The sequence below is a fragment of the Mauremys reevesii genome, linkage group 6 (genome assembly GCF_016161935.1).
Source record: "Mauremys reevesii isolate NIE-2019 linkage group 6, ASM1616193v1, whole genome shotgun sequence".
Lineage (NCBI taxonomy): Eukaryota > Metazoa > Chordata > Testudines > Geoemydidae > Mauremys > Mauremys reevesii.
The window spans coordinates 115,296,896-115,309,214 of NC_052628.1; the positions used below are offsets into that span (position 1 = coordinate 115,296,896).

The following is a 12,319-nucleotide window of genomic DNA, read 5'->3' on the forward strand; positions in this document are numbered from 1 at the left end:
ATCCCAGCATTCAACTGGCAACAACGTGCTTTTCAAAAGAGGGGGGTGGAGGGTGGTGTACTGTGACAGGGAGCGGGGAAGAGAGAGAGAGTGGATTTTTGGAGCCAACACTGTGTGTTAGCTTCCTGGATTGAAAAATCACAAAATGTTCACGAACCCTTAGTCTTAATTGCAAACAGCCTGCCTCCAACGCTGTTTCTCTGTCAAGCAAACATTCACTCCCTGCCTCTCATTTGATCATTCACAGCCAGGTACAGATAGCTCCTGTTTGCTGTGATCAGTGTTTGTTTTTTTAGATAAGCAGTTCAACGGAGCTCCGATCGGAGTTCACAACAAAACAAAGAGAGGCTACATAACAAAACAAAGAGAGTAATTTAGTTAAAAGCATTCTGGGATATCTCCTTATTCCCTGGAGGCCAATAACAGCGCTGGTGTGTGTCCACACTTGATGAGCAGCACTGGATCACGAGCGCTGCAATCGCTACACCCCAACCTGACCAGGTGTACAGCCAGCACTGCAGCCAGGGAGTTGCAGTGCTGGATGTGCCTTGCAGGTGTGGACAGTTACTAATTGCAGCGCTGGAAAGCCTCTACCAGCGCTGCAACTTGCAAGTGTAGCCAAGCCCCTAGAGACTGAGAGAAAACCACCACTACTCACTGCAGTCTATATGTCTTCTGCTTCCCTCTCAGCAAGCATCCTCTTTGCGTTTATATAGCCCACTTCTAGGGTGGGGTGGGGGCCTCCTTGATTGCAACCCCAGCCAGTCCCTTAAAGTGGTAATACACTCCTTCACAAACAGGAACATTCTCTCTCTTCCGTTCAAGTGCACCATGTGACACCCAGCTGGTGTGCTGTGAAATAGTGGGGAATGAAAGGAAGTCCGAGGAGAAACTCCACAGATAGTATTGGCACTTGGGACAAATTCAGTAGCCACCATTAAGAAGGCTGCAGCTACCAACAGCCACCAAACAATGGTACCTGAGATACTAAGCGTGGGGGTGGGGGTGCATACAGGAAACAGTTGTATTAACTGCATAGAAGCTGTTGTCTTGTTTTACGGTGACAGCTACACGTGAGGAAAACCATTTCAACAGAAGCTATTTCAACAAAACGGCTTGTGGCAGGATTTTTTTTTCTTCTTCTTTTGAAACAGTTTTCCTCATGGATTGTGGTTGCCATTAAAAAGGCAAATTTGCCAACAGTTAATAGACAGTTACCATCCTTCTTTCTTATTCTTTGAACTGGAGTAAATGACTGCACAACACCCACGGCCTCAGAAATACCTAAAAGTGCAAGCTGCAGCGTTCTGACTGCATCCGATCCCTAGCACCTGTCCAACCACCACAGCCGGGACAGCTGAAGTTGAGCCCTTGTTTCTGAGTTATGCATGTACCAAAAAAAAAAACGCATCTCCCTTTCTTTTTGAAGGGTCGTATTTGGCTCCCAATCTTCCCTTCCTCATGCTTGCACAAATAATAAAATGACTCATCCACTTTTGTTGAGACCTCCCCCTTTCCTTGTCTCCAAGTTAATCTTTGGAGTGAGACTGAAATTGAGAAATTTCAGCTGGATAGTAATTTATCCGAGGGGGAAAAAAAGAGGGTGGGGGGAGAAAAAGAGGTTTTAGACTGAAGTGGTTTTTCTATGTAGGCTTATGGTAGCTGTGGTGGCTGTTACTCTGCCAAAGAGAAGTTCCCAAGCTCAGATTTCTCAGCACTTTAGGGAAGTAATTATCTCAAATTTAGTGAAAGTACAATCATCATTAGCATTTAAAAACAACTGCCACAGACTTGGGTTTTTATTCTGTACTGAAATCTTCCAAACAAGTTAAAAATAGTCTTTGCAGTTCATTTCTAAGGAGGATTAATTAGCAAGGGAAGTCACAAAAAGAAAGGTATTTACACATCAGATACAGCTAAGTTTTTGCATGCAAGGGAGAAAGATACAACTTGATTTCTGCCTCGTGAACATCAACAAGGAACATAAATGGAAGCTTAGGGAAAGCTATGACTACCATGAGGCATCAGTCACATCCTGTTAGAGATTCCCATATTCACTGATGAAACATCTGGTACACAGAGATGGTTTTGCTCTAACCAGCTTTCTCACTAAAAGCTGTGCAAAAGCCGTAGCAGAATAAAACCTTGTGACTTTTAATTCTTTGACAGCTCGAATACCCATATTCTTCTATGGACAGCATGGTCAAGGTCAGAGAAAGGAACATACATGTACAACGATGCTCGTAAGAAAGGTGTGAAAGATGCAGAAAGCAATTAACTTGTAACAACGCAAACCAGATTTTCAAAGCTCAGCACCCAATCCAGGGCGCAGTTGGGACACGGCCTGCATTTCTGGGTCACAGCCTATATGATTCGCTAGTGCTTTTTGGGGAGCTACCCTGGCACCACTGCTGCCGCCCTTCAAAAGGAAGGGGCAACATACTTTGGAGAGGAGGCAGGGTAAAGTGAAGAGTGACTTTTTTAGTTTATAGAAACAATATTTTTTGTTGAAATAGCACCTTCAACCTGAGGGAGTCCATAACGCTACACATCCAGCACCAATGAAATGCAGCCACCACTGGGATGGGGAGCGGGAGATGGTGGAGGGGACTATTTGGATTAAGAACACCAGGCCCCTTATTTTACAAAGAGGCCCCTGCAGTGGAAACAGGACCTCACCCAAATTATCTGCATGCAACTTCGTATATCATTCCTGGAAGCAGTACTGCCAATCCCAAGCATCGAAAAATTGTGAGTCAGGCTCTCCAGTATCATGAGATGGGCTTAAACATCATGAGCTTTTAAAAAAATGTTGGGGTTCTTTTCATTTTTCTGTTGCTCCTTCAGAGATCAAAGCTGTGAGCTTTACAAAAAAAGCTGAACTTCTTTTATAATCATATGACTCCAGAAGCTGGGGCTTTAAGAAAACCACCCAAGGGCTGGTCCTCAGCTGAAGATCTGCTCCCAAGGGTGAAATCCTTGCTCCACCTAAGCCAATGGTAAAAACCTCCTTTACTTCAATGAGGCCAGGATTTCCCCTCAGGTATTGTGAGAGTTGACAGCATTTGTAGAAGGGCAAAGGTCTGAGCTCACCTCACTTGGGTTATTTACCTTTCGTTCACAGTTGCCAACTTTCATGCGGTAAATAACCACCCCGACTTTCACAATAAACCAAAAATCCAGCTAATCCCATTTCAAAACAGGACCAAAACAAGCCAATCCCTAAGAACCCCAACACTCTGTGTGACTAGATCCCCCCTCGGCGTGCAGTCTGGGACTGTGGTGGGCCCGCTGTGCACCCCTGACTCTCTCCCCCCCCTTCCCCATGCTTGCCGGGAGCCGATCAAAAAAAAAAAGAAAAAAGAAAAAAAAAAGCAACAAGCTGCAAGCCACAAGCCAAAAACTATCCCACAAACAACTCACAAGCCAGTTAAGCCAAAAACAAGCCCAATTTCTGCGTCTTTTTTGCGGGTTTGGCATGTTTGCTTTCATTCAGGAATGTGTAGGGCCTGATTCTAATTTACACTATTTACATCATTCTGCCAGCGTAAGTTACATTGGCTCCCACTTTTCAGGACCCTTTACACCATTAAGGTGTGTAAAGTGGCCTGAGTGTGTAAATGAGACTCAGGCCCATGGCATTTAAAACCTATGATTTAGATCACCCAAGCTCCCCGCCTCCCCTAATGTTATAAGACACAGAGCATACGTGAGCAAGAGGCAAGACTGTTGTTTCAACAAGAGCGTTTCAGCCAAGATGATCAGTTAATTACATACATCTCTGTATTTTATGCTGCTTCTCCCAAGATTGCAAAAAAACCCCGATGACAGCGCCTTTAGCCTGTGGGCTAACAAGGCAGGAAAAGCTAGGATGACCTGTCGGGATTCATCCTGGAACACCAACTTCAAGTGGGTTATGCTGGTTTATACCAGTTGAGGATTCAATCCATGCTGGTTAAAATACAGTTGATCATGGGCCTTTCTATGCGAGTTTGCCAGAGTTCTTTTTCCTATCTTTGTCTGGGGAGATGCTTATGCATTGGGGTGGATTAACTGCCCCCAAGGAGCCATCAATTCCCATCAATGCCGCCTATAACAGAGGCCTGATCGAGCAACGCAGGCGGTGCCAAAGGACCCGAGATCATTCTTGAACTTTCAGTGCTAGGACACGCTTAGGGAACCCTGTCCAAACTGGCTCATTCCAAATATAAATGTCGTCTTCTCATACAAATATAATTTATATCTGGCATCTCAACATTAAAAACAAGGTAACTATTTGTTGCCTGGAAAAATAAGAGCAAGAGAAACACACACTTTTCCAGCAGCACTATTCAGATAAATATTAGATTCGGCAGTCTTCCCAAAATACTGACAAATGAAATGCAACCAGCCCTGACCACATTTCTCCCACCTGGAGCTGCAACCGAAGCAGTTTTTCAAGGCAGGGGCCAACATGTCTTATCTTGTGAGGTGTTATCATGTTCTTTGATATAGGTTAGGCAAACAAGTTACTGAGCTCACTACAGGGGTAACTGAATGAAATTCTATGGCCTATGCTAGGCAGGATATCAGACTAGAGGATCTAACGGTCCCTGCTGCCTTCAAACCTCAGAATCTTTGTTCTTTAAAATTAATGGGCCAGATCCTCTGCTGATGTAAACCATCATAGCTCCTTTGGAGCAAACACAGCGCTGACAATTGACTCCAGTTGAGGATCTGGTCCCACATTTTACCACATGGGATAACAAACCCTGCAGGGTCATAGGGCAAAATATTCTATTTGGTTCAATTTATGGAGCTTCCTCTCCATATTGTTTTTTGGGATAATAGTAGCACTTCAAAGAAGTTACCAACATCTGGTATATTTTTTCCACAAGAAACACAGACCAAAACCACACTCTTTACATAAAGGAAACAAAAATAAATGTTGGCTATTTATGTTATGGATACCGTTCACATCTGGATTCACTACAGGAGTGCCATCTAAACCCAACTCCTGTTGAAGTCCACATTGACGTCCATGGGAACAGGGTCCCTGGTAATGGGCTCCTCAAATGAGAATCCCCCCCTACTGGGAATTGGCCCTCCAAACTCTTTTCAAGTTTCTTGCTTCTGATTCCATCAGTGGAAAGGAAAACAAAATGTGGATCAACATTTACATCTTCCCACAATTGTAATGAAACTTTTCTCCCCTAGGATCTCTGTTAATGAGACATTTAGAATACTGTTGGACCATACAGAGTCTATAGCCATAAAGAAGACCTGCAAAGAAAAAAAAATTTGGGCTTGTGTCATTTCTGTCTTTTTTATGATGTATGAAGGGGGCCTTTGAGTTTGTTTTTGTTTTGGAGAAGTGGGGGCAGGGAGGGAGATTTTCTGCTGCTTTTAACCATTAAAAATAGGAACACTACTGCAATTACCACAACATGAAACAAGAGAGCAAAAGATGAGCCACCGAGACAGGAAGATATTTTTAGTCAGTCTATTAAGAACTTTGTTTACTTTTAATAGCTAAGCCCAATACCCAATGCACCTTATCAGTTAAGGGTAGGAACTCATAATATGTATCTGTGGAGACTCCTCTTCCATGTGAAGCTCTCCATCAAAACCAGATTTGACAGATCTGCTTTTTCCATGGTAAAATGCAAGCAGAATAAAACCTGTAGGTTAGGTGGTAGGGGGAAGACTCAAGAAACCTTTCAGGTCCTTAAACAATATAAAAACCAAAAATGGGCACAAGTGTAACTAAAAAAATCCTTTGCGGGTTGCCTTTCAAATAGGCATACGGTTGCAAAAAGTACTGTTATTTTCTTCTGTGCTTCATCTGACCATCCTAAATTATAGTGCAAGATTCAAGCACCAGGACCACAAATGTTATACTAGGAAGTGGCAAGGAATTAATCTATCTTCAGAGTTTTCTACAGACTCATCCTGGTAGTATCTAAGCCCTGTCACTGCTATGCTTGGGGAAAAGAGTATATATCCACTTGCTGCATGCATACACCATTCCCATTAAGTGTAACGGGATAATGTGCCTGCCTTGGATGAATATACACTCTGCTGTCTTTGGATATTGCAGTTTCCATTCATGCAAAGTCATGCAATAAACCCATCTGAAGATGGCAGCCAGAAAACCATACAGAAATAAACTAACCTGACCCTACACCACATCTCTTATTCTGCCAGATATTTAACCTCAGACTCTTACCTGGAGCAGTTTTGTAAGCCACCGTTCTGGTGGGCAGTGGAGGCGCGCTCTTTGTGATGGGACTCTGTGCCATCTGTAGACCTTGCCTCTGTCTCTTCAGTTCCTCCTCTCGTTCCTGGGCTGCTCTGATCTCTTCTTCTATCATCGACAAAGTCCGCTGTTTTCTTGACCTTAGCTTAAAAGGACCCACGGTCACCTCGGGCTCTTGCGTAGCCAAGATGGAAGCAGTGCTTCTAAGCTCAGCTGCCTCAGAGTACTTGCTAAAATAGCTGACCTCCTGCCTGTTTTCCTCCACAATGAATGGCTGGCTGGTGGGGGATACAGAAGATTGCTGTGAAGTCTTCCCTTCCCTGAGTCCTGAGTCTTCATCTCTTGAAGTCTTTGGTATTGTGTCCTTTTTTTCTTGAACAGGAGAAGACACCTGAGGTGGCTCAAATGTTGTGCTCTGCTCCTTCACAGAACACGGTGCTGTGCTGACTTCTTCCTGGCCTTTGATAGAGTTCTTCCTCTCCGCTTTGTCCGTCGCTTGTTTAGACTCTGTTTTGTCAGCTTGCTCAGCTATGGCTTGTTGAATTGCGTTTTGAACTAGTAGGCCAGCATGGTAGTCCAGCTGGTCATCAACCAGCATGGAGTCTAGCAATGTAGAGGAAGGGGAGTAAAAGCCGTGGTCACTAAATGACTTGGAAACACCTACCCGGCACTCTGAGGGGGTGTCCATTTGGGGGGTCTGTGGTAGAGAGAAATCTGCAAGTGAGTTTTCTTGGAGGGGATTCATAGTCTCATTAGAAGCACCACTGTCACTGATATTATCCATGCTGAAATCATTGGAAAGAGTTTCCAAGACTGTGGTATCCTGAGATCTCACCGACAATTCATCCAAACCAGAGTCCAGCTCCTCTGGAGGAGAAGACACATTGACCGACCTCGAAAACTGATCTAAAATGCCAGGCTCATCGTCCTTTACCACCATAAAGACTGCTCTCGCACTCATGAATTCACTGTCGTCTGCCCATAATTTTGTGGTCTGTCCAGTCTTTGAGGTATCACCGTAAGACAATTCTCTTACTGGGTCTGTTGGACTACTTTGAATATTTATAGGATGACCCTCTGAGACACAGGAGACCTTCTGAGCTTTTACAATGGTTATATCATTATTCTCAAGCGGGACAGAAGCAGGTCTTGTCATGGAAACCGTTGGCCTGTCTATTTGCGATGGGCCAATGGGTTTGTAGAAGGGTTTGATGGAGAACATTTTGGGTGCCCCTGATCTCTTTGGTGCAATCTGGCTGTTAGACTGACCTGAATTTTCCATTAACTGAAACTGTTTCCTGGCCGCCGAAAAATCTATCTGCTCTGTGACAATATCGTCTTTTTTAACACAGCCTGGCTCTGGAGGTACAAAGGAATAGGCCACCTGTTTTGGTGACGTTGGTGTTGTGCTTTGCTGCTGCTGCCTCTCCTTGCGTTCCTTGTACTTCTTGTGGGACTCTAGATGCTCTTCATCTAACTGCTCCTCCAGTGTCTTTTCTTGGGGTGGGTTCCACCATTTGGCCGCAATGCCAGGATTTTTCTTTACCGCTTGGCTCTTAATAAGCTCCCTTCTTTCCTTTTCAAGTTCAATAATTTCCTCTGATGGCCTCACTTTCCGGACACTGTACTTCTCCTTCTCGTTATCATTGTCAAAGAGCTTGGATGGCTTCTTTTCTTCCTGGAAGGCTCGCAGTTCAAACTTAGCCTCTTTCTTAATAGTAGTTAAGGTCAGTTCTCCATCCTTTGAGGATCTTCTGGAACTTGTTGAAGAACTTGGACTCGCCGGCATTTTTAGATTGCCACAAAGCTCCTCTTTCTGTCCATCTGAAGAATGGCCATTAGGTTTCAGCTTCTCAGCCATTACATTGGTTTCATTCAGTTCAATGACTGGGGATGCTTGCCTGCCAGCTATTATGACGTCCTTTTCATTGGGTACTGACTCACTGTTAACAGGAACAGGTGGACCAGAGGCATCCACAATGTTTGCACTTGGCTCAGGGGAGCATGTCCCATTGAAGGTGTTATCTGCAGCAGAATCACAGCAGTTGGCCTCCAGCACTTCATCTAGATATCTGATCTCTTTAGCAACTTCACTATCCAGGGATTCATGCCTGTCCTTAAGTCCATTGTGACTGGCAACAGGCGAAAAGAAGTGGGTTTCATTGTCTACAGGATGTGTTGAAGCCACCACAGTGATGTTTTTATGTTCCGAGACTGGGACTTCAATTTCCATTTTCTCTTCCTTTGTAGCAAGTACACTAACAGGCTCCGGGATATTGGCACAATTTCGGTCTTTGTCTTTTCTTAACCTGATGTCATCCTCAGGGATTCTGGATGATTTCTAAAAGGAAAGAGAACAAAACCATGGTAAAGTCCTATGAAGAGAGATTTTCTTTTATGCAGAAAGCCAAGAGCAAAAATAGTAAACACCATCTGGAAAGCAAATCCTAGTGTTTCCTAAAGTTAAGATTAAAGCAGCCATATGTAGTGAGGGAAGGAAAGACAACTCAATAATGCTTTTATACTAAAGAATATACATCTTATAATAACTTGGAAGAGATATTGCAGCAACAGCAAAACCATCATTTAAATATCTCCCATCTGGATACCATACACCCCTTCTGATCATTTTTTACAAGTGCTCAAGATTTTTGCTGAAATTTTAGCTTTGGGCTTCCAAGTCATCAAAGGCTTGACAGATTTTTTTTTAATGCCAGCACTACCACATAGCACATAGTACCTTTCACCTCATCCCTTGGAAGAGCTTTATAAGCATTACTTAAGTCTCACAATACCTCTGCTCAGTTGATTCCAGTTCCCAATTTACAGATACATAAGTTAAAGCATAGAAAGGTCAGATGACTTGCCCAAGGTCACAGAGTGAGTAAGTAGCATAGCTGACATTAGAACTCTGATCTCCTGCCTCCCAGTCCCCCAAACTATGTCCACTGGGTCACATTCTTGCCTGATACAATGCCACTGACTTCAATGAATTATTTTAAATAACATAATAAATATCATTCCTATTCTGGAATGGGCCAGATTCTGAATCTCTTCTTCAAACAAGTATTCGACCTGAATTTCATGGGACTACTCACATGAGTAAAGTTTTCAGGAACAGGCTTTACTCATTTTTTAATTTTAGCAAATCAAGGGAGAATACATGAATTCCTAGATTTATTACAAGCCAGCAACACCCAGTAGGTGTTATCAAAAGCAGGGTATTTTTGAACTCTTCTTTTTAAGTACAGGAATTTGGCAAATCATCATTGCAATCTGAAAACAGACACAATCCCAAAGTGGCATTTCTGTTCCCTTTGTCTAAACTATTATACAGAAAAGTGACCTATTAGTGCCTTTGAGGAATCTGGCCTTTCCCCCGACTTGTGCAGTTGCAGAATGGCTGCTGAGGCAATGGTTTAAAAAATCACTAATAAAACTGTAGACCACAGTGCAGATCCACAATGTTCCCTATTGTCAGCTAGTCTCACTGCTACTGCTGTCATTTATGATGTATGCTATTGATAAATACCACTGCAGGAAGCGCTCAGCTTGAGACTCAAAGACTTGTTTGCCAGGGGCCCAAATAACTGCAACACATACAGGCTGGGATGGGAGCTGCGGACAGCTGGCACTTTGCAGGATTGTGTCCTAAAAGAATAGCTCTGTTTTTCAAGAACCTTTGAAGGGGTTTTGTTCACAACAGGAAGCAACAAATATATGAGCCATTAGCTGAAAGTCATGTACATTTAGGGTGACCAGATGTCCCGATTTTATCAGTCCTGATATTTGGGGCTTTTTCTTATATAGTCACCTATTATCCCCCCACTCCCTGTCCTGATTTTTCACACTTGCTGTCTGGTCACCCTATGTAAATTTTAAAGAAACTGTCGAGTTTGGCTATTAGATATTTTCTGCTTTTTAACTGTATTTAAGTAGGAAGGAATTTTTTAAAAAGCTCTTTTGTGTATTTATTTGTGGTGCACAACCAAGTTTTACTGGTCTTGCTTTCATTAAGTCTCAGTTCACTTTTGGAACCAATTTACTAACCTAACTGAAAGATTTTAAACTGAAGTTTCTAAAATTCCTTTTTTAAAAACAAGTTTATTTTGTACATGTTACCAATCTAAACTTGCTTCTATAGCTTTGACCAGTGCGATATAGTACTGGTATCATAAAGAGGGGTCTACTTCAATCGCGGCAAAATCGCATTTTTCATAGGTTGGTCACGGCATAAGTAGCAAATTTTGTGGCTGTGTTCATACAGTATATTCCATGCCACCTTTACTTCTGCGCTGCTGCCTTCAGAGCTGGGCGCCCAGCCAGCAGCCGCCACTTTCCAGCTGCCCAGCTCTAAAAGCAGCACAGAAGTAAGCAACAATAGCCAGATTTCACGGTCCGTGAATTTGGTAGGGCCCTAATCATAAATGCTGATTTGCCTCAGATACAAAACTACATTAAAGAGGAGCAAATCCAGAAGCCCTGATGCAGGCAGAACTCTCATATTTAGAGGGGAGGGAGGGGTGAGTAGGTTCGGTTGGAGCAGGATGCAGAGTCCAGAATGCTCCACATGTCTGTTGGGGAATTCCTCTACCACAGGAAAATCCTCAACTCTTGCCTCACAGCAGTTTTAAATGCCCTTTGCATCACTGTAGCAGTGTAAAGGGGTCTTACAAGGGGATGGAGATCTGGACCTGACTCTTACCACAAAGAATATAGGCAGCAGCACCAGTCTCTGGGACCCAATCAAGATGACTCCAAACTAACCATCTACCACACCTAACTATCAATGAACTATGGGAAAGTCTGGATCTAGAACCGAATTGTGTGGCACTGGCCTCTCTCTACTCAGGAACAAGTCGGGGATCCTTTTTCTAAAAGAAGTCCAGTTTCTCTACTCCTTGTATCAGCACATATGCCACAGAACATTTCTACAGCTTTTCCAAAGCTATAACTCTAGCAATGACATTTTTATTAACTCATAACTTTTGTTTCATCTTGTGTAACTATTACAGGTAAATTAACTTCCTAGTAGGGCTGTCAAACGATTAAAAACAATGAATTGTGATTAATTGTGCTGTTAAACAATAACAGACTACAATGTATTTAAATATTTGTGGCTATTTTCTACATTTTCAAATATATTGATTTCAATTACAACACAGAAAATAAAGTGTACGGTGCTCACTTTATATTTATTTTTATTACAAATATTTGTACTGTAAAAAACAAAAATAGCATTTTTCAAATCACCTATTACAAATAATGTAGAGCAATCTCTTTATCATGAAAGTTGAACTTACAAATGTAGAATTAAGTACAAAATAAATAACTGTACTCAAAAATAAAACATTGCAAAACTTTAGAGCCTACAAGTCCACTCAGTCCTACTTCTTGTTCAGCTAATCAAGTTTGTTCATATTTGCATGAGATAATGCTGCCTGCTTCTTGTTTACGTCACCTAAAAGTGATAACAGGTGTTTGCATGGCACTGTTGTAGTCAATGTCTCAAGATATTTATGTGCCAGATGCACTAAAGATTCATATGTCCCTTCATGCTTCAACCACCCTTCCAGAGACATGCATCCATGCCGATGATGGGTTCTGCCCAATAACAATCCAAAGCAGTGCAGACTGATGCATGTTCATTTTCATCATCTGAGTCAGATGCCACCAGCAGAAGGCTGATTCTCTTTTTTTGGTGGTTCAGTTCTGTAGTTTCCACATCGGAGTGTTGCTCTTTTAAGACTTCTGAAAGCATGCTCCACACCTTGTCCCTCTCAGATTTTGGAAGGCACTTCAGATTCTTAAACCTTGGGTCGAGTGTTGTAGCTATCTTTAGAAATCTGACATTGGTACCTTCTTTGCATTTTGTCAAATCTGCCGTGAAAGTGTTCTTAAAACGAACACCATGTGCTGGGTCATCATCCGAGATTGTTATAACATGAAATATATGGCAGAATGTGAGTAAAACACAGCAGGAGACATACAATTCTCCCCCAAGGAGCTCAGTCACAAATTTAATTAATGCTTTTTTTTTTTTTTTTTTTAAATGAGCGTCATCAGCATAGAAGCATGTCC

At 42.6% G+C, this 12,319-nt stretch overlaps 1 protein-coding gene across 8 annotated transcripts in view; it reads right to left on the reverse strand.

The window, feature by feature from the left end:
• PALM2AKAP2 (PALM2 and AKAP2 fusion) overlaps positions 1-12,319 on the reverse strand; it is a 771,069-nt gene that overhangs the window by 24,817 nt on the left and 733,933 nt on the right. For all 8 annotated transcript variants that reach the window (XM_039543348.1, XM_039543349.1, XM_039543350.1 and 5 more), the window contains one exon: positions 6,209-8,579. In XM_039543348.1, the coding sequence (XP_039399282.1) occupies positions 6,209-8,579 (2,371 nt within the window). The remainder of the gene's footprint in view (positions 1-6,208; positions 8,580-12,319) is intronic.